The 21537-nt window shown below is 43.0% G+C and overlaps 1 protein-coding gene across 1 annotated transcript in view; it reads right to left on the bottom strand.

Moving 5' to 3' along the window:
* Window positions 1-21537, bottom strand: part of SLC24A5 (solute carrier family 24 member 5) — a 96620-nt gene that overhangs the window by 49310 nt on the left and 25773 nt on the right. Inside the window, exon 2 of the mRNA XM_073568452.1 lies at window positions 2574-2753. Within this exon, the coding sequence (XP_073424553.1) occupies window positions 2574-2753 (180 nt within the window). The remainder of the gene's footprint in view (window positions 1-2573; window positions 2754-21537) is intronic.

Below are 21537 nucleotides of genomic sequence, written 5' to 3'. Positions count from 1 at the left end.
GTCATGATTTAAAAAGAGAAAACACAGTAGTTTGGTAATAAATGGCTTCAACCAACCACTAACCATGAGTGGAGAAAAAGTGATGCTGTTATCATTCATATTCTGTGAAAAAAGGCCAGGAAAGCAAGAATTCTGTCGGGGTATGTAAACTTTTGAGCACAACTGTATATTGCTGCAATCAGTATGATGTATAGTGTTCTATACATAAAAAAATAAACAAATAATCACCTCTCTCTGTCCCCCCGCTGCTCTGGTCTCTACAGTCTCTCAGCACTGCTTGGTACAGAGGGCGCTCTATAGTGACATCAGTGGACAGCTGCCTCTTCCATCATTGTTTTCAACTGTATCAGCATCCAGAATGCGGTACAGTATGATGCGGGCAGTACCCAATGCCAGCCCCCATGATGCACGGGCCCCATAGCGGCCGTCTAGACTGTCACCATTGGCAGTATGCCACTGTGAGGGCTCCCCCGTTTGTCCAAGGCCCTGGAAGTTGCCCGGGTGCACCGTGTGGCGACGCCGGCCCTGATGACAGGCACAGGAGTCACGGACGTGCCACGTCACGATGATATCAGCCATCATGTGCGGGGAAAGAGAAGACCTCAGCATGCGAGCCCGAATCAAAGGCAGGGACACGACATAGGAAGCAAGTTTAAATCATAGGTTGTGAAGGGGTTAATTCAAGTATCTTAGTTTAGATTATGGCATTAAATAGATCGGGTTTCAGGATGAAAATTACTTTGGATTTAGGACAGCCCCTTTAACTTAACAGCAACAATTCTTGCAGAGCCTACTGGCAGGTAAACCTCTAGTCTAAGAAAAAGGAAAGTTTCATACTGGTGATTGATTCAGGGATTTATTCAGATTTCTAAACAGAGTAAAGAGGATAACCATAGCATGAAAATAAAGGAATGAGCTCTCTATGTAATCCTGTAATATAGGTATATCAAATTATTGGGTTCAAATAAATTACATTGTAGTTATGAGAAAATACTTTAATGGAAACTGAACCTTTCTTCAGACATGAGAATTACAAAAAAAGTAGTGGTGTAAAAATTTAAAGTAGGGGCTTCTCCAGTGGAAGAAAAAAAAAAAAAAAGACACCTAAGCTAACGCTACAGTCAAGCTTTAGTGCAATATTATCTTACAATTCTAAGTACAAATTATATTGTTAGTTTTAATGGTAACATACAGTACTAATACTAAATAAAAATAAGTAGTTTACATCAGCTGCAGCCAACCCAAAGTATTCAAGGGTCATCTGAAACTTGATATGGTCATAGAATCATAGAATGTTAGATTTGGAAGGGACCTCCAGGGTCATCATGTGTAACCCCCTGCTTAAAGCAGGATTCACTAAACCATCCTCTGTTTGAAGAATTCCATTGAAGGACAACTCACCACCTCTCGTGGCAGCTTGTTCCAATCATTGACCATCCTCACTGTCAAAATTTTTTTCAAATATCTAATTTGTATCTTCCCCCTTTCAGTTTCATTCATTGCTTCTTGTGTTTCCATGAGCAAATGAGAATATGGATGATCCTTCTACATTGTGACTTCCCTTCAGATATTTGTAGACAGCTATTAAGTCTCATCTTAGCCTTCTTTTTTTCAAGCTAAACATTCCCAAATCCATTAACCATTCCTCGAAGGACATACATTACTTTGTAGTCCGTTCAGCATCCTGGTAGCACCTGTCTGAACTTGCTCCAGTTTTTCAATGTCTTTTTTAAAATGTGGTGCCCAGAACTGGACACGGAATTCCAGATGCGGCCTGACCAAGGAGTAGAGGGGGATAAGTACTTCATGTCATCTAGACTCTGTGCTTCTATTATTACATCCTAGAACTGTTGACTCATGTGCCATCTGTGATCTATTAGTTTACCCTAGTCTTATTCACACGTGTTGTTGCTTAGTTCTATTCCTCCCATTCTGTACATGTAATTTTTGTTTTTATTGCCCAGATGTAGAATCATGCATATCTCCTGGCTAAATACCATTCTATTAGTAACTGTCCATTGTTCAATCTTATCTAGATCCTTCCGAACCCTTTCTCGGTCTTCTCTAGTGTTACTTATCCCTCCGAGCATTGCATAGTCTGCAAATTTGATTAATTTACCTTCAGTTCCCATATCTAGATAATTTATAAAAATGTTGAACAATACTGTTGCCAGGACAGAGCCTTGTGGTACCCCACTTGAAAAACTTTCAATTGGATGTGCAACCATTTCTTACCATTCTTTCAGTACCATCACGGAGCCAGTTATGAATGCACCCCTAGCCTTTTCAATCCCATACTTAGTCATTTTTTCAATAAGGATAGTATGAGATATTTTATCAAATGCTTTTGCTGAAGTCGAGATATACTATATATACCACATTTCCCTGATCCACCCAGTCAGTGATTCCATCATAGAAGGAAATTAGATTAGTCTGGCATGACGTTTGCTACAAACCCATGCTGGCTATGGTTAATTACTGTATTTTTATCCAAGTACTTACATACCTGCTGTTTAATTTGTTCAAAGATCTTTATAAAAGTGCTAAAATGTTCACCACTATCCATCACTTACGTTCACTGATGAGTTCAAGGGATGGGATGAAATACTCATCACAGACAATGGCAACAGCTAGAAACATGTATATAATGACTAGGAAATGAATGATGATTCCCCCATCTCTTCTCTCCTGTTCTGTGAATAGCCCTTTGGGAAACTCCGATGATGGTGAAAAGACGCAGAGAGTTTCATTCTCTGAAACAGAAAAGCATATACAGAATCTTTATGGAAGATAAATCACATTTTTTAATGTTTAAATTTTATTCAAAATGTCACAAACACAAAGAAATGGCAAAATACACTCTGAAAAGTTCAAGTGCAATGTGACTCCATTTTTATAGCAAGACATCCAAGCGAGCAAGGAAACAGTGTATTACACGTCTTTTCTGAAAAAAATCTTCCCCATGGAGATTGTTACTTTTTTTGTCAAATATATGCCAAGACAAAATCATTCAAGTTATACATTCGTATATTTATAAAGACTGAAAACGCGGCCATTCAGAGAAGAGGCCACTTGTTATGAAGAAAGATAAGATAGTTGAATTTATGTATCTAGTTTCCGAACTCCAAATGCGCTTTTCAGGATCTCTGTGAGATACCAAATGTAGGAACTTAGTCATTAACGATCCTGATACATCATGTTTTTATGTGTAACCTTGTATACCTGCAGAAGCTGCAGCAGCCAGGCCTTTTTGTGGGGCCCTTAGTAGTAAGGGCAATCAAAATGAACTACCGCAGATTCTGGCAAAATCAACAGGAAGCAGAAACACATTTATAAAAGTCCTCTGTTATATTTCCCGACAAGGTCTCCGATTTACAAAAGATTTCTGCTAGGTTTCTGTTTAAAACCCTTGTAATACAGTAAAGCCATGTGTCACACTAGGGATGCTTTATTAGGTACTCATCATTACGCAAGTATCAGACATTGTGGCAAATATGCCTTAAATGGAACCTGTCACCAGGTTTGGCCAATCAAAGATACAGCCACTGCCTTTCAGGGCTTGTCTACAGCATTGCATAATGCTGTAGATAAGCCTCGATACGACTTGCAAGATCAGAAAAAGAAAGTTTTATTATACTCACTTGGGGGCAGTTCACTCCGATGTGCGTCGCAGGTCCGGGTCCACCCTTCTGCTAGCTTCACAGGCATTGTGCTGCGCACATAAGGAAAAAATTCCCAAAAATTAAAAAAAAAAAAACCACATTTGAAGGTTGACTCACCAAAACCCTGACTAATGCACTAGCAGGATGCAGCAGACCTCCATTGATAAAGGCTGGGGAAGCACAGGTGCAAACCACTGATGGAAACAGCCAATAGCCCAAGAGGATCTGGCTGCCTAGTGGAAAAAATGCACACAAATAGGGCTTGCATAGGACATCAGTCACACAGATAAGTGTTGTGCAAAGTGTCTGAACAGCCTATTAATGACACCCATAGTATTAGCAGGCGGGTTGCTCAGCACTATATATATGCACCACACAGGAAAAAACAAGCTAACATGAAGAGGTTTAGCTGCATCCTGCAAAAATGATAATATGTGCAAAAAGATATGGGGTATTAGTTACTATTTGGGCCAAAGCAGATTAGCTCGCAACCTAACGTCAAGGGTCCCCAAATTTTGCGAGTCCGTAACACTAAATCTGAACAGCGCACATAAGGAAAAAATTCCCAAAAATTAAAAAAAAACACATTTGAAGGCTGACTCACCAAAAACCCCGACTAATGCACTAGCAGGATGCAGCAGACCTCCATTGATAAAGGCTGGGGCAGCACAGGTGCAAACCACAGATGGAAACAGCCAATAACCCAAGAGGGTCTGGCTGCCTAGTGGAAAAAATGCACACAAATAGGGCTTGCATAGGACATCAGTCACACAGATAAGTGTGGTGCAAAGTGTCTGAACAGCCTATTAATGACACCCATAGTATTAGCAGGCGGGTTGCTCAGCACTATATATATGCACCACACAGAAAAAAACAAGCCAACATACAGGCATCGTGCTCCTGCTCAGGCGTACTGATCTGCTCTGTTAAGGGCAGAGCAAAGTATAGCATTGCGAAGGCGCTGGGCCTCTCTGACCTTTCCCGACACCTGCGCACTGCAGTACTTTGCTGTGCCATCAGCAGGGCAGATAAGTACGCCTACGCAGGGGCACAATGCCGCGGAGCCATGACGCAAGCAGGAGGGCAGCATCGCAAGAAGATGGGAGGTGGCAGACCCGGACCTGCGACACCCATCGGACCGATCTGCCCCCGGATGAGTATTAAAAAAAAAAAAAAAACACTTATTTTTCTTCTTATCTTGCAGGTTGGATTGGGGCTTATCTACAGCATTATAGAATGCTGTAGATAAGCCCTGAAAGGCAGTGGCCGCATCCTATATCGGTCAAAACAGCTGACAGGTTCGCTTTAAGCTTTTAAAGAATTCTTTTTCAGATTAAAGAAAATTTTATTTAAATGTATGTCTCTGTAAGAAGTGCTGGAAGTAATATTCGTTGGATGCAGTGACGAGCCGGAGGCAGAGAAGGGGTTAACAGGATTTACTAGAACAGGTTATTATCATACAAGGGATACTCCACAAAGGGAGACGAGATAAGCAACGGCAACAACAAGATTTGAACACAGACACAATATTTGAAAAGAAGGTGTACGAAAAAGATAACTTATTGCTTGCAGTTCTTGTTAGGGAGAGTCTGGAATATCTCCCGACGGCGTCGTAAACTGTGGACAATGTCTCTGGCTCTGTTACAGAGGAACGAAAAGCACCATCTCCCGACCGTGCCGATGTATCCGGTCCCGCTTGGCTTGAGTGCACTGGAACGTAGAAACAATCTCTTTTGTGTATTCCTCTGGAAAGGTGCCAAACATGAACCGCATGCACGCTCGCAGGCCGTGGCAGCATGCGAACCTCTGAAGTGGCTGCTAGGAACGGAGCAAGTCAGATTGTCTCTCACAGAGCGGGAAGGAGCCATCCAAGAAGGTAGGGTCGGCGGACAGCTCAGTAAGGACACAGTAAGTTTGCGAGTCAGAACGCCGGGGGATGGATGATGTGGAGTTAGCAGTTGGAGCAGGGAGTCAAACTCATTGTTTTCCTGTCACCTTCTTGCCAAATCTCCCTCATTCCCGCACTCAGTCTCTTTTAATCTCCCCAACGCCCCCTGCTGTCCAGTGCAAAGGTCCTCCCCTCCCAGAAGAACTGTCCCCCGGCAACAGTGGTAACAGTCCCAATAGTTCCGGCCTCAAAGTGCACTGGAAACTGCTGACTCTGTCCCGGCTCATCTTCTAACATCTCCACCCAACAGGAAAAGAACTGGAGGGGGGACAGAAACACTGACTGGATATTGCAGCACAAAGAAGTTACTTCTAGTTCTTACCTCTCCTGACATTTCTTTTTTAGTAGACACTTTTTTATTCCTCAGAAAATATACATCCTGAAGCTTTTTTTCTTCTTCTTTCTGGATATGTATGAATAAATAGACAACTGATGCTATTCAAACTCTCATAATTTTGGAAGACTGTGCAGAGTAACCCCCTAGTCAGAAAAAGATTGGTAATACCCAGCTGTCATTTTATTCATACATTTTCTTGGGAAATAATAAAATAGCACAATGCAGTGTTCTACAAACGTTGCTCTGGAATTGTTATTTCTCAAAGAATACAAGAATTTTTGCAGGACAAGTTGTACTTTCTGTTCTTATTTCAATTTTCTATTCTTATTTCAATTTTTGACAGAAAGGTAGTTTACAATTAAATTGTATTATAGAATGAACTTGCAAAAAAGGGTCAAATGTTTGGAAAAAAAACAATGTGACAGATCAATTTAAATTTAAAAGCAAAGATAGGCCAAAATGGTCAAAATTTGAAATTTCAACAGACTTCTCGTGTATTGACAGATTTAGTATTAAAGGGAACCTGTCACCAGAAATAACAGTGTTAACCTGCAGATATGTGGTTAATCTGCATGTTAACATATTACGCTGTCAAGCGCCTGCCAAAATGTATTCTCCTTGCCAGCAATCTGTATCCAGTCACAGGGCCGGCGCCCATTCACTCACTGGGAATACACAGCATCAGCTGTAGCCTTGACTGACAAGGTATCAGTAGCCGATCTGTACTCCCAGACCAGTGAGTGAACCAGAGTGCCCCAGCCCCTATGACTGAATACCGAATGCTGGCGGGGAGTGGTGGATCGCTGGCACATTTCACTCAGTTACCAGGTCTTGCATCCACTCCGGAACTTGCCGAGAAATTCATCCAGCACATCTTCCATCTTCCCTCGACAAATCGTATCTTATCGAAGTGTCCATTTCACATCCAGATTCTGGTGAGCTTTGTTTAAACTTCTGAACGTTGTCCTGTATTTTTCGTCTGCATACCACTCGCAAAATTACAGGCAGACAGAATCAACCAAACTCTGTCCAACTTCCTGTGGCACTTCACAAACGCACATTATGACGATTGAGTCAAGCTCTTACCATAAGCAGAGTTCTCCTCTAACAACCACGCAAGTGATTCTTCTGCCAATTCTCCATTCTTCATTGTTTTTGGGCAACAGTCATGAATACCCCTTCCGATGACGGTTGCTTCTGGCGTACCAGCCAAAGATCTTACAAAGGATTTCTCGAAGATATGGGAGGACACTAAAGCCACTCTAGAGAGGTTATCTGAGCGTATAAAGAGGCATGCGGACAAGAGATGCTTGGATCCACCTTATTATTGCCAGGATATAAGTTGTGATTATTTTCTAAGTACATCCATCTTAATATTCCATCCTACAAGTTAGGTCCTCGGTCCCTTTGAAGTGATCAAGCAAATTAATGTAATATCCTATAAGTTGAAGCTGCCAGCCTTCTTACGAATACCCAATTCCTTCTATGTGTTCCGCATGAAGCCAGTCATATGGAGTCCCTTCTTCAAGGATCCTGGTGTCACGCCTGCTCCAGTCAGCTCTGGGAATATCTTTGAAGTAAAGCATATCATAGTCACGAAGAGGGTGAAAGGAAAGACATTTTTCTCTATTGGAAGGAATATGGACCTGAAGAGAGGTCATGGGAGCCTAAAGAAAATATTCATGTTCCACTTCTACAGAAATTCCTTGCAGGCTTGAAGAAGAGGGTGCATAAAGGCGGGTACTGTTACCGCAGCGCCGGCACCCCTATATGGGTCCCCTTTACTAAACCATCCCCCAAAGGATGCCGGCGTCTTAACTTACCTATCTGCGCTCACCCAATTGGGAAGGGCCTTAGCAATTTTAGTGTATATCCTGCTAGCTACTTGTTAGGTTCCTGTACTCGTGCTCTCTGATCCTGTCTGCCTTGATCGAGTCCGTACTGCTGAACCTGTATCCATCCTGACAGTGCCTAGACCTGCTCCTGATCCTCCTGAACCTTCACCTGTGTTCCTGTACCACTCCTGCTGGTGCCTGATCCCGCACCTGTCTACCAGTTGTACCCTCGTTCTGTAAGCTGCCACGGCTTCGTGGGTCCATCCTAAAGTAGCACTTGGCATCCTTCTGGAGCCAAGTCTGACCCCACCATCAGGGCCTCTAGCAAAGAGTCATGTATTCACCAAGTTATGCCCCTCTAGGTTCTCCCCGGACAGTGGCACAGTGGTTCCACAACCACAAGTGTAAAACAAGGCAGTATGCAAAGCTTCATGGTTTCCTATATTACCTCCATTCAGATCTGCTCTTCTGTGCAGGGCTACACACAAAATTCACCACCTAGAAATCTACTCTTAAAAGCCATTTGCTACACCTGGTGCTAATGCACCAAGTTGGCAGATAGTCATGAGCCACATATCAGGGACCTGCGACAAAATATGTGACTCTCAAGCTACAGGTTGGAGACCCCATGTATGATAAGCTGCTGATAGATTTAGCTGGAAGTGCTTATTATACAAAGGAATCATTGAACTGGATCCCTCATAGCTATAATTCAGAGTTTTTAAGTCCTATTTGTCAACTTCAAGACCATAATAAAACCATACCTCGTGACAGTTATTTGACCCCAAAAATCAGTTGCCAATTATGATCTGCAGATTTGAGCGAATTGTTAGTGGACTAAAAATTTTTGAATAGAAAACAAATTGAGCGGAGCTAATGACATTGTGTCTACTCACACATACTAATCGCATACGAGACCCGGTAGGAATCAGTAGACAAGACATTACAGACTTGCTAACTTCACAAAGTGGAAGTGAATGGACCTGGAATACCCCATTCACCCCCTGAGCCTGTTTTCACCTTCAGGTCCGGGACAAATGTTACAATTCTGACCAGTGTCACTTTATGTGGCAATAACTCTGGATCGCACGGATTCCGAGACTGTTTTTTCATGATATATGGTACTTTCTGATAGTGGTAAAATGTCTTTGATATCACTTGCGTTTGTGTGTGAAAAAAATGGAAATTTGGCAAAAACGTTGCAATATTCAAACTTTAAATTTTTATGCCCTTAAAATCTGAGTTATGTCACAAAATAATTAATACATAACACTTCCCACATGTCAACTTTATATCAACTGTAAGGCAGCAGTAGCACCTTATGCAGTGAAGATGCAGTGACCCACAAAATTCAAACACAAAAGTCTCTTTAATGTGCTATCTTTACACATAAAAAGTCCAATCCACACAATTGCATATAACTTCAGTGCATATTATCAATGTTCAGTTCACACCAGTTCATAGCACTCCATAGTACACAGCATCCTTTAGATTGCAGTCACTACACACGCTAGTCCTCCACTGACCATTTCCCGTGGGTTTCCTGCACCACTGTATCACAGTCTACTCACAGACGTACACAGTCCTCGATATCCTCCGGGTCGCAGCCGTTAAACACACTAGTCCTTTATTCGGGTACAGGACATCCACCTCCAGGCACAGGACTGTCCACATGCGAGACCAATTACTATGGATGATTTGCATCACTGTGTATGCTGTCAGTGCCAGGCCTATTGGCTACACTCTGTCCTGTGCTCTGCACAGCAACAAGCACCAACTCACTGGCCTTGACACACCTGAGACTCACTCAGAACTTACTCAGCACTCACTAACCCTTTCCTGCAGGGCTTTTATCACAGAAACCTAAGGCTTTCAGCCACATGGAAAACCTGGCTCCGGAATCAAAGAGACTGCAACAAACTACTATCATACTGCAATCTGTTTCATACACAACATCCAGAGCAGGTTTTCCCTACCTCTGTCTTGGACACTAATATGTCCAAGACTAACACTTTTATTATCCATCTGCATTGCGTATCCTGAGAACATACAGCGCCCCCTAGCTGTAACAGGGGTCACTGCCTCCACAACACAATTTTTGAAGCATAATTTTTTTTGTTAGGAAGATATTAAGGGTTAAAAGTTGACCAGCGATTTCTCATTTTTCCAACACATGTGAAGGGAGTTTGGGGGGCCTGTATGACAGAAAATACCCCAAACTGACATTCTAAAAACTGCACCCCTCAAGGTGCTCAAAACCACATTCAAGAAGTTTATTAACCCTTTAGGTGCTTCATAGGAATTTTTGGAATATGGAAGGAAATAATTTAACATTTAATTTTTTGTCACAAAAAGTTTACTTTAGACTCCAATTTTTTTTTTATTTTCGCAAGGGTATCAGGAAAAACATAAGCCACAAAATTTCTTGAGCAAATTCACCTGAGAATGCCAATACCCAATGTGTGGGGAAAACAGCTGTTTAGGCACATGGCAGGGCTCAGAAGGGAAGGAGAGCCATTTGACTTTCAGAATGTAAAATTTGCTGGATTAATTAGCAGACGCCATGTTGCGTTTGGAGAGCCCCTGATGTGCCGAAACAGTGGAAACTGCCTACAAGTAACACCATTTTGGAAACAAAACCCCTCAGGGATCTTATCTAGATGTGTGGTGAACACCTTGAACCCCCAGTAGCTTCACAAAAGTTTATAATGTTGAGACATGAAAAAAAAAAAAGAAAAATCTAAATTTTTCCCACAAAAATGTTTTTTTTTTTTTAATCGCCCCAAATTCTGCATTTTCACATGGATAGCAGGAGATATTGCACCATACAATTTGTTGTGCAAATTCTCCTGAGTACGCTGATATCCAATATGAAGGAAAAAATGAACATTTAACTTTGTCAGGCCGGTTTCACATTAGCGCTTTTTAAGCGCACGCACGGCCGGGGGTAGCTCCGCCCCCGAGCCGGCTCTCTGCCCGGCGTGCCCGCCCCTTGCTTGTAGCGCCGCCTACTAGCGGACAGCGGCGCCTGCGATCGGCGCACCCTATCTTTAGCATAGGGTGCGCAGATCGTGCGCTAGTTGTGCTTTGACCTGCGCTGCGCACTTTTGACGGTGCGCCGTAATCAAACTTTTCGGATTTTGGCGCGCACGGCGCACCGTCAAAAGTGCGCAGCGCAGGTCAAAGCGCAACTAGCGCACGGCCTGCGCACGATCTGCGCACCCTATGCTAAAGATAGGGTGCGCCGATCGCAGGCGCCGCTGTCCGCTAGTAGGCGGCGCTACAAGCAAGGGGCGGGCACGCCGGGCAGAGAGCCGGCTCGGGGGCGGAGCTACCCCCGGCCGTGCGTGCGCTTAAAAAGCGCTAATGTGAAACCGGCCTCACTAAAATTTTACTTTAGACCCAAATTGTTTTTTTAGTTTCGCAAAGGGTATCAGGAAAAAATGAACCACAAAATTTGTTGTGCAAATTCTACTGAGCATGCCGATACAACATATGTGTGGGGAAAGCTACTGTTTGTGCACACAGCAGGACTTGGAAGGATCTACATTTCACTTTTTGAATGAACAATTTGCTGGAATAATTAGTCGACGCCATGTTGTGTTTGGAGGGCCCCTAATGTGCCTAAACAGTGGAAATCCCCCACAAGTGACATCAAGTTGGAAACAAGACCCCTCAGGGAACTGATCTAGATGTTTGGTGAGAACACTAAACCCCCCCCAGGTGCTTCACAAAATTTTATAACGTTTAGCCGAAAAAAAATAATCACATTTTTCCCACAAAAATGCTATTTTAGCCCCATTTTTTTTTATTTTCACAAGGGCAGCAGGAGAAAATGGATCCCAAAATTGGTCATGGAATTTCTCCTGAGTACACCGATGCCCCATATGTGTTTGAGGCACAGTGCAAAGCTCAGAAGGGAAGAAGCACCATAATGAAGTTCACATTTTCCTGGACTGGTTTGAGCCTGCCATGTGACATGGGCAGAGTCCCCGAGGTGCCACAACAGCAGAACCCCCCCATAAGAGACCCCATTTTACAAAGTACACCTGTCAATGAATACATCAGCGCAGTGATCATATCGACACCACAGGTAGGTCACAGAATTTTATACCATTGGGCAATGAAGAAAAAAAAAAATCATAAAGTAAGTTTACCACCAAAACTTTGCTTTAGGTCCAGATTTTACATTTTCAAGAGAAAATGGGTAAAAATGGCACCAAAATGTGTCCCACAATTTCTGTTGAATGTAGAAATATCCCAAATGTGGCTGTACAATACAAATTAACCATAAGGCAAGACTCAGGAGGGGACAGAGTGCTCCCGAGTCTCGCCGCATGGCTAACCAGTACTGTTATACAGGAAGCATTCTGGAGTTCAGAATTTTCTAGAGCTGAAATCTCATCTCTCGAGATTTTGGTCCCAAGATCACCATCTGCACATGCGCCGCCCCCGGCGGCCATATTCCCGGAGTCCACCTCACAGGGAACAGTGAAAGTGCCGAGGCTCTGGCCTGTCGCAAAATGTCGGCTCGGCAGAGCCCCGGGCAAGCACCGGACACCCATGCAGCATCGCAGACACCAGCAGCACCCAGACACCCCTCATCCCAGCCTGCGGCCTAGACCAACGATACCGGTAAGTCATATACGCTTTTTTTTTTTTTTTTAAATCAAATAGATTTTTATTAATCAGAATTCAAAATACAGAATATACAGTAAATCTTCCACAAACAATAGATTTACAAATTGAACATCCCTGTTCCCCCCCTCCCAGCCCCCCATGTAGACAGCTTATATAACTCTTTTCTCCATAAGATTTCTCTTACACCGTAATTTACCATTAGTCATCCTTTTTACCCATATTATCAATCAAACCATACAAAACAGAAATGTTCCTATGTCCGGGTATTAATGGTCTATCCACAACACCAGCATTGTAAAATATAGTACATTCCCATCAGTTAACTGTACCGTATTGTAACCAGGGATTCCACAACCTCTCATAGGTTTTAGAATTGCCTCTTTTAGCATATATCCTTTCCTCCAGCCGGATGATACAAGACATCTGTTTCACAAACTCTCTCCCAGAAGGTGGTTCTTTCCTGATCCAGTTCCTCGCAATCAGCTTCCTTGCTACATATAGTAGTCTGGCTATAGCAAGCTTTACACTATTAACTATTTCAATTTCCTCCACATATCCCAGTATGCAGACCAGTGGGTTTTTGGGTATAACACTTCCGTAAGCCCCTTCTATTCTGTTAATGACATTAAACCAGAACGCAGATAGCCTGGGACAAGTCCACATCATATGAAGGATTCCGGCATCAGACCCCCCACATCTTGGACAGTCAGAGTTGTCCCTCAGCCCCATTTTAAACATCAGAAGGGGGGTATGGTACACACGATGGATCACGTAAAGATGGGACAACCTAGCTGGTTCACTCATAGTGAGTTTGGGGACATATTCTAGGATGCTGTCCCATACCTCGTCAGTCATCACCCCAATCTCTCCCTCCCATTTGGATCTTGCTTTAAGTGGGAACCCCATTAAATGTGTATGCAATATATCTTTGTAGATGTTAGAAATTACCCCTTTTGTAAGTCCATCACCACCACATATATAGTCCAACACTATGTCAGATTGTATCTGCAGGTTTCTGGAAAGTTTTTGAGCCGTAATGGCATGCCGTACCTGACAGTAATGGTACCATTCAGAATCCGGCAACTGAAACTCACTCTGTAATTGCACAAACGGTCTCAGCTCCCCGTTATCCATAATTTGAGAAATTAATGTCAGCCCCCTACGTTTCCAGCCTTCCAAGTTTCCGAATCTCTGGGAGGTTACTATTATCCCATATAACTGTGAATCTAGTCAACCCGGTCACCCCTCTCACCCTCTTTAGTCTGTTCCACAGGTCTTGTAAGAGTCGCAGAGTGGGACACCCGTCTCCCATTACACCCATCTTCCCATCCTCTAGGCCAAGTATCAATGGGCTTCTATTTAGTACGTATTCCAGCACTCCTCTGACGCCTGCCTTCTTTTGATTAGACCACCCTCTGAGATGTTGACTTTGGGCAGCTAAAAAATACAGTTCCGGATTTGGTAGTGCCAGTCCCCCCTCATCCTTTGGTCTTTGCAAGGTTTCAAGCCTTATTCTAGGTTGTTTCTTACCCCATACCAAGGCCCTAAACAGTGAATTCACCACTCCGAACCTTTTCTGCGGTATCCAGATTGGGGAGTTGTGTAATATATATAAAAGCTTGGGCATTAAAACCATTTTAAGTAGATTAATCCTTCCCACCACCGACAAGTGTAATTTGTTCCAAGTATCCACCTTAGTTCTTAGAATTGCCATTAGGGGTACTAGATTAGTATTAAGGTACTCAGTCACTGGTAGGGAAACCTGTATCCCCAAATATTTAAACATTTCCACACATTGTAGTTTGTTGGCCCCTATGTCTTCCTGAGTCCATACCATCTCCTTGTCCACTTTAAATAGGCTTGATTAAGGCCGGTTTCACACTAGCGCATTTTCAGCGCGCGCACGGCCGGGGGTAGCTCCGCCCCCGATCCGGCTCTCTGCCCGGCGTGCCCGCCCCTTCCTTGTAGCGCCGCCTCCTAGCGGACAGCAGCGCCTGCGATCGGCGCACCCTATCTTTAGCATAGGGTGCGCCGATCGTGCGCAGGCCGTGCGCTAGTTGCGCTTTGACCTGCGCTGCGCACTTTTGACGGTGCGCCGTGCGCGCCAAAATCAAACTTTTCGGATTTTGGCGCGCACGGCGCACCGTCAAAAGTGCGCAGCGCAGGTCAAAGCGCAACTAGCGCACGGCCTGCGCACGATCGGCGCACCCTATGCTAAAGATAGGGTGCGCCGATCGCAGGCGCCGCTGTCCGCTAGGAGGCGGCGCTACAAGGAAGGGGCGGGCACGCCGGGCAGAGAGACGGATCGGGGGCGGAGCTACCCCCGGCCGTGCGCGCGTTGAAAATGCGCTAGTGTGAAACCGGCCTTAGACCAATTTATGGTCAGTCCTGAGATCTCACCGAACCCCTCAATGGTCTGCACAGCATGATCCAATGAAGCCGAGGGGTCCCCTAGGAATAACAAAAGGTCATCCGCATACAGGGCCACCTTTTCCTCCAAATCGCCATATTGAAACCCCTTTATTGCCTTGTTGCGTCTAACAGCAGCCGCCAATGGCTCTATCGCAATAGCGAACAGGAGCGGTGACAATGGACAGCCTTGCCTCGTTCCTCTATGCAGCTGTATTCCCACGCACATTACCCCATTAATCTTAACTCTAGCTGTGGGTTGAGTATACAATAGCTGAATCCACGCTGTAAATTGAGGACCAAAGCCCATACTATGCAGCACTCTCCACAGGTATGACCATTCTACAGTGTCAAAGGCTTTATGGGCATCAAGTGAGGCCATCACCCTCCCACCTGGGTTATCGACTGGCAACTTCAGATTGAGATATAGTCTCCGTATATTGGCTGCCGTTGATCTGTTGGGCATAAACCCCGATTGATCCATATGGATCAATGTATCAACAACACCAGTTAGTCGGTTCCATATACGCTTTGTAAGACGCACCCCCATTTCCCCTCCGAATTTGGGGGGAAAAAGTGCGTCTTACAAAGGGAAAAATAGGGTATATATTTTATTAGTTTGTGATTTAAAAAAATTCTCTTTTGTTTTACTTATTCCCTCTATGGGACTTTCATTTTCTGCAGTCTGATCACAGTTAGGCTGTGGGCCCACGTAGCGTTTTAAAACGCTCACTAAAAACCGCACTCCTTCCCAGAAATCGCGATACGCTAGGCCGGGAATGCAGCGCGGGACATCGGAAGGTAAGTATACCCCGATTTTTTATTCTTTTTTTTACAGGGGTATGGTACCCAGGGCCTGGAGGACAGTCTCCTCTCCTCCACACCGTGGGTACCAACCGCACGAGACGCTTCACTTCCCGCATGGTGGGCATAGCCACATGCGGGAAGTAAACGATTCTCATGCATTCCTATGGGTGCGGAATCGCGGCAATTCTTTGCGATTCCGCACAAAAGAATGAGCAAGCTGCGATTTTTTCCGCGATGCGATTCCGCCGCGGAAAAAAGCGCATTAGCACAGCATGTGCGGAATGCCATAGGAATGCATGGGGGGCGTTCTGTACACGATTTTTAAGCATTTTCGCAGCGTTTTCGTGCCGAAAATCGCGGCAAAAACGCTTAAAAATCGCTACGTGGGCACATAGCCTTACAGTGCCTTGCGAAAGTATTCGGCCCCCTGGAACTTTTCAACCTTTTCCCACATATCATACTTCAAACATAAAGATACCAAATGTAAATTTTTGGTGAAGAATCAACAAGTGGAACACAATTGTGAAGCTGAACGAAATTTATTGGTTATTTTAAATTGTTGTGGAAATTCAAAAACTGAAAAGGGGGGGCGTGCAATATTATTCAGCCCCTTCACTTTCAGTGCAGCAAACTCACTCCAGAAGTTCATTGTAGATGTCTGAATGATCCAATGTTGTCCTAAATGACTAATGATGATAAATATAATCCACCTGTGTGTAATCAAGTCTCCGTATAAATGCACCACATGCACTGAACACACTTCTTTACTGTGGGACATGTATAATTCTTATTCTGATAGCTTGTCTCATACAATGCCCTACTCATGTACAGTAATGTATGAGACTCTCAGTGTCTCACTGCTTGTATGTGTGTGAGATTCAGCTTATTGCTGGATCTCACAGGCCACCATACCCTAGGGTCATCACATGACCTCAGGATACCATGGTAACCATCGAGACCCGCAATTCTCATCGCAGGGGTCCAATGTTTACTAAGGGGTCTTGTGACCCCTTTGCAACAACTTAAATACCGTAATCGATAGCAGTATTTAAGGGGTTAATTGGCTCAGATAGATCGCAAAACCAGCTAGGGGCCGATACTGCTGAGCGTCAGCTGTCATGTACACCTGACACCCGCGGGAATCACCATTCCCTAATTCCACACCACTATTTTAAAACGGCGATGAGGGAATAAGTACACTTAACGACCGCAGCGTTAATGCATATCGGCAGTTGCTAAGGGGTTAAAAAACAAGGCAGCTTTATTTAACGAATGACACCAAACAGATACAAAAAAAAAAAAAAGTCAAAATCAAATGTCAAAGGGAATTTGTCACCCTTTTTATGCCCCATCAGCAGCCAGCATCGACATCAGGGGCTTATCTACAGCATTCTGTAATGCTGCAGATAAGCCCCTGATGTAATCTTAAAGATAAGTAAAACATGTTAGATTATACTCACCGGAGGGGGCGGAGCGGTCCGATGGGTGTTGCGGTCCGGTCCGGCGCCTCCCATCTTCATAAGATGCCGTCCTCTTCTTTCCTTCATGTTGTGACTCCGGCGCAGGCGCACTGCTCTGCCCTATTGAGGGCAGAGCAGAATACTGCAGTGCGCAGGCGCCAGACCTCTCCCAGAAGCTCAATGTGGGAACGTAGCCCAAGACCAGACATCCCCTTTAACTGTCAACACACAGGCGGATAGTGTATTATTTGTAATGTTACAAAAATCGGAAAATAATACACTAAGATACGTATGAATTTTCTATTCAATAAGTCATTTTCCACAGCCTGTTATATATAACCCTCAGAGAAAATGTATTTTAATCAAATACTATCTTCGGAGGGAGAATTAATAAATCGGCATTTCTGTTATTAGAAAAAAAATCTCCAAGAAATAAGTTTTTCTACACAGTTATGGCTTCTATTACATTTAAATTACTTCATGTGCACAGTTACGTCATTTGCTTGTCTACTACTGCAGACCCTACTAGATCAGTAATAAAATGTGGGGTGACGATTTATAACAATAAATAAACTTGATAGAAACTTGCGCTAATTAAATGTGTCTTGGTTAAATAAAAGATATCTTATGAAGAAATCTATTACCTTTACTGAAGCTAAAAACTGGCGAGGCAGGGAAAAAGGTCTTCAGAATGCAGGGTGGATTTCCAGGTCCTTTCCCAATAATGCTCCCCGACACAGGTATATAAAAAGTTACTGGAGCTAAAGGGTGCTACCTCCTAGCATGCCGCCGTCCCGGCCGGTGACTGGCGCGCAGCTGGAGGTGTATATCGGCAGGCTGTAAGAGTACCAGCCGCCGCTTGCAAAAGCAGGCCTGCAAGGTCCGAAAAAGCTGAAGGACCTTGCGTGACGTCACAGTCACGTGATAGATCACGTGACAGGCAAGAAAGCCCTATGGGGCGCTGATGGGGCCAGAAAGCAATGGCAAATCCTACGAGTTGCGGAATTCACTGATTCCTTCTTCAGGGATGGCCCCCTAGAGCAAGAGGAACCCTTATATAGCCTCCAGTATATAGCAATGGAGCATTATACTATGCATTAAAAGCAAATAGCTCAATCTCGCTATTTAAACCGTTTGGGATCAGAGTATTCAATTCAAATATCCATTTACTTTCCACCCTGGACAGCTGATGGATAAAATTACCTTTCCTGATACTTCTTTTAACTATTTGAATCCCAGTCACTTTAGTGTCCCTTAGGGAGCTCCCATGATGTGTAAGATAATGATTAGAGAGGGGGTGACCTGTGAATTTCTTACAAATATTCCGTAAATGTTCCCCAATCAGTCCCCTATAGTAAAGAAGGTATTAATCTAGGCATCAGCTCTTTGAAAACATTGGAACAGCTTCTCATAAAAGAGATGAGGGACCTATGGGAGATTGCCACATTGGAAAGGTACATTTCTAGGGATATCATCCCTAAGGGACTTGTTGTCTATAAACCCCTTTCGGGGGACATTGGTGATGGGGACACTTTAGCTGAATGGGACAATATGTTCCATGATTTTTCCAAAAAAGCAGTTTCCTTTATCATCAAAAAAAGAAAGGATGGCTTGATTAAGATTAGGGATGAAATCTCCAGTTTATTTGAAGTCATAAAAACATACGAAAAACACCCTGATATAATACATCTCTCCGCTAGTATACGGAGGAGGATACATGTAAAGGAAAAGGAGATTATAGAAAGGAAAAAAAAGAAATTTGGGAGAGATTTTGGGAACGATCCAGGCAATCAACATCATTCGACACGCTGGCATCAACCCACTTATTGTAGTAATGATTCACATATTGAGGAAAGCCATGTCCACTCCAGACCATTTAACCCATTGGTGACTCTTGATGAAGTACATGGACAGGAAAATTCTTCTCTTTTATCCTCTAGTGAAAGATTTTCGATCCATTTAACCTCTGGTATGGACTATATCAATGTCAATAATGGACAAGAAACAGCTCATATACAATGTGGGGACTGTAATATAGATAATATACTACTCGGAGAGACGGCGGTTACTGCATCCACACCGGTGCCCGCTATTCCCACCCAAAATAGATTTTCTCCTCTTGCAAGTACAGTTAACCATCCTTCTACTTCTAATAACAATCCCAATCAATTACCCCCAGCCCTCAATGAGGGTCCTCTTCTCACAAAAAATAAACCTAAAACTAAACAAAGCCATTTGCCGTTTTTTCAGGTGGGTCCAAAAAAATACGGCAGAGGGGATGTAGGGGCGGGAAATTTACCAAAAAAAAGAATAAACAACAAATACCAGAGGATCAAGTGAGCCATTCAGAACAAAAAATTTTTAATCTTAGTGACTGACTACAGTTTAAAGGATGAGAAAAGATTACTGAGTAAAGGCCTCAAATTTGCACCCAGTGTGGGTTTTAACAAGTTCCAGGCGTTTATTGGTATCAAAACTTTTATGAGGAGATTAGCCATAAAAAAATTCTATATGAAAAAAAAGAGTGACTTCTAGCGACGTCACGAATCCGTTTGAAATTATAGACCCTTATCAGCATACCGGTCTAAAGAAGAAATCCAATTTCAATCCGATTCAAGAATACTCAGAAGCCTTTGAGGCATTTCAGAATAACGTGATACAGGATATTAGGAGTATATCTGATAAAAGATGCAGAAAATTTAAGTATAATTTATCTAGCAGTGAACGTTCAGCTATCAAACGGCTTCAGACAAATCATGCAATTACACTAAGACCGGCTAACAAAGGGGGCAGCATAGTAATTTTGAACACTTCTGACTATGAGGAAGAGTCTTTGAGGATACTATCGGATTCACGTACCTATGAATTATTGGACAGTGACCCATCAGAAAGGTACCTTGCAGAAATGCAGGTCCTCATCAAATGTGGTTTCGATAAGGGGTACATAAAGAAAGAGGAATTTGACTTTATCAACACCACTCACCCTAGGATACCATATTTTTATTACATCCCAAAGATACATAAGAGTTTGATCAAACCCCCGGACCGACCAATAATATCGGCTATTGGCGGCCTGACGGCTAATCTTTCTAAGTTTGTGGACTACCATTTACAGCAATTAGTCCCTGCCCTTCTAGCCTATTTGAAGGACACTACTCATGTTTTACAGGTTTTAAATACTATAGAATGGAAAGATCATTTCATCTTAGAGACTTTAGATATAACTTCCCTTTACACAGTTATTGAACATGAAAAGGGTTGCAAATCTGCGGAATTCTTTATGTCAGAGGCTAAAAGCTTTCCCAGCGACCAAATTGCTTTTATTGTCGATTGTATTTATTTTATACTCACCCACAACTATTTTTACAATGGAGCGAACTACTACTCCCAGAAGTGGGGGACCGCTATGGGTACCAGATTCGCGCCCAGTTATGCAAATTTGTATGTTGGCAAGTGGGAACATGAAACCATCTTTCCCGAGGGCAGGCTGTGCGCGAATCTGGTACTCTGGCACCGCTTCATAGATGATATTATTTTTATTTGGTCTGGTGGGCCTACTCTTTTAACAGATTTTATTGATGAAGTGAATAAAAATTGTTATTTTTTAAAATTTACCGCAACTACTAGTCTCACGGAGATTAACTTTTTAGACTTAAAAATCTTTATTGAGGACAACACCATTCAGACACAACTATTTCACAAACCCACTGATTCAAACAATTATATTTCGCTAGAAAGCTGTCATCTCCCAAGTTGGCTTCTTAATATTCCAAAGAGCCAATTCATACGGGCTCATAGAAATTGTTCCAAGTCACAGGACTATTTAACTGAGGCTGAAACTCTAATCAAAAAATTTTGTCAAAAAGGTTATGATACCCAATCCCTGCTAGCAACCAGGGAATATATTGGACATATACCAAGGGAACAATTCCTCAGACATAAAATAAAAAATAAAGAAAATATTAGTATAGACGAGATTCCTATCATCACCCAGTATAATTCAAATAGTCAAATTCTCAGAAAAATTGTAAATAAACACTGGGGTATTTTGAAGAATGATAAAATCATAGGGGAAGTTCTACCAGCCCGCCCTAGGTTTGTCTTTAGAAGGGCAAATAATTTAGGTAACCTGGTAGCCCCTTCTATTTCAATATCTAAAAAAGGCCCCAATTCTCATTCACAACAGCAATTAAAAGGTTTTTTTCCCTGCAAAAAATGTGTATCTTGCAGAAAATTAGGCAGTAAGAAACAATTCTCTATTATAAATAAATCCATGGAGATTCAGATTCGTGATTTTATCACCTGTGACACGAAGGGGGTGATATATTGTATCACATGTCCATGTGATAAATTATATATAGGTCGAACGATACGTCCCTTAAATGTCAGAATTGGGGAACATTTACGGAATATTTGTAAGAAATTCACAGGTCACCCC

The sequence above is a fragment of the Dendrobates tinctorius genome, unplaced genomic scaffold (assembly GCF_039654945.1).
Source record: "Dendrobates tinctorius isolate UK_male_01 unplaced genomic scaffold, ASM3965494v1 ptg000022l, whole genome shotgun sequence".
NCBI classification, from domain to species: domain Eukaryota; kingdom Metazoa; phylum Chordata; class Amphibia; order Anura; family Dendrobatidae; genus Dendrobates; species Dendrobates tinctorius.
This window is presented reverse-complemented; position numbering and strand designations above follow the sequence as displayed.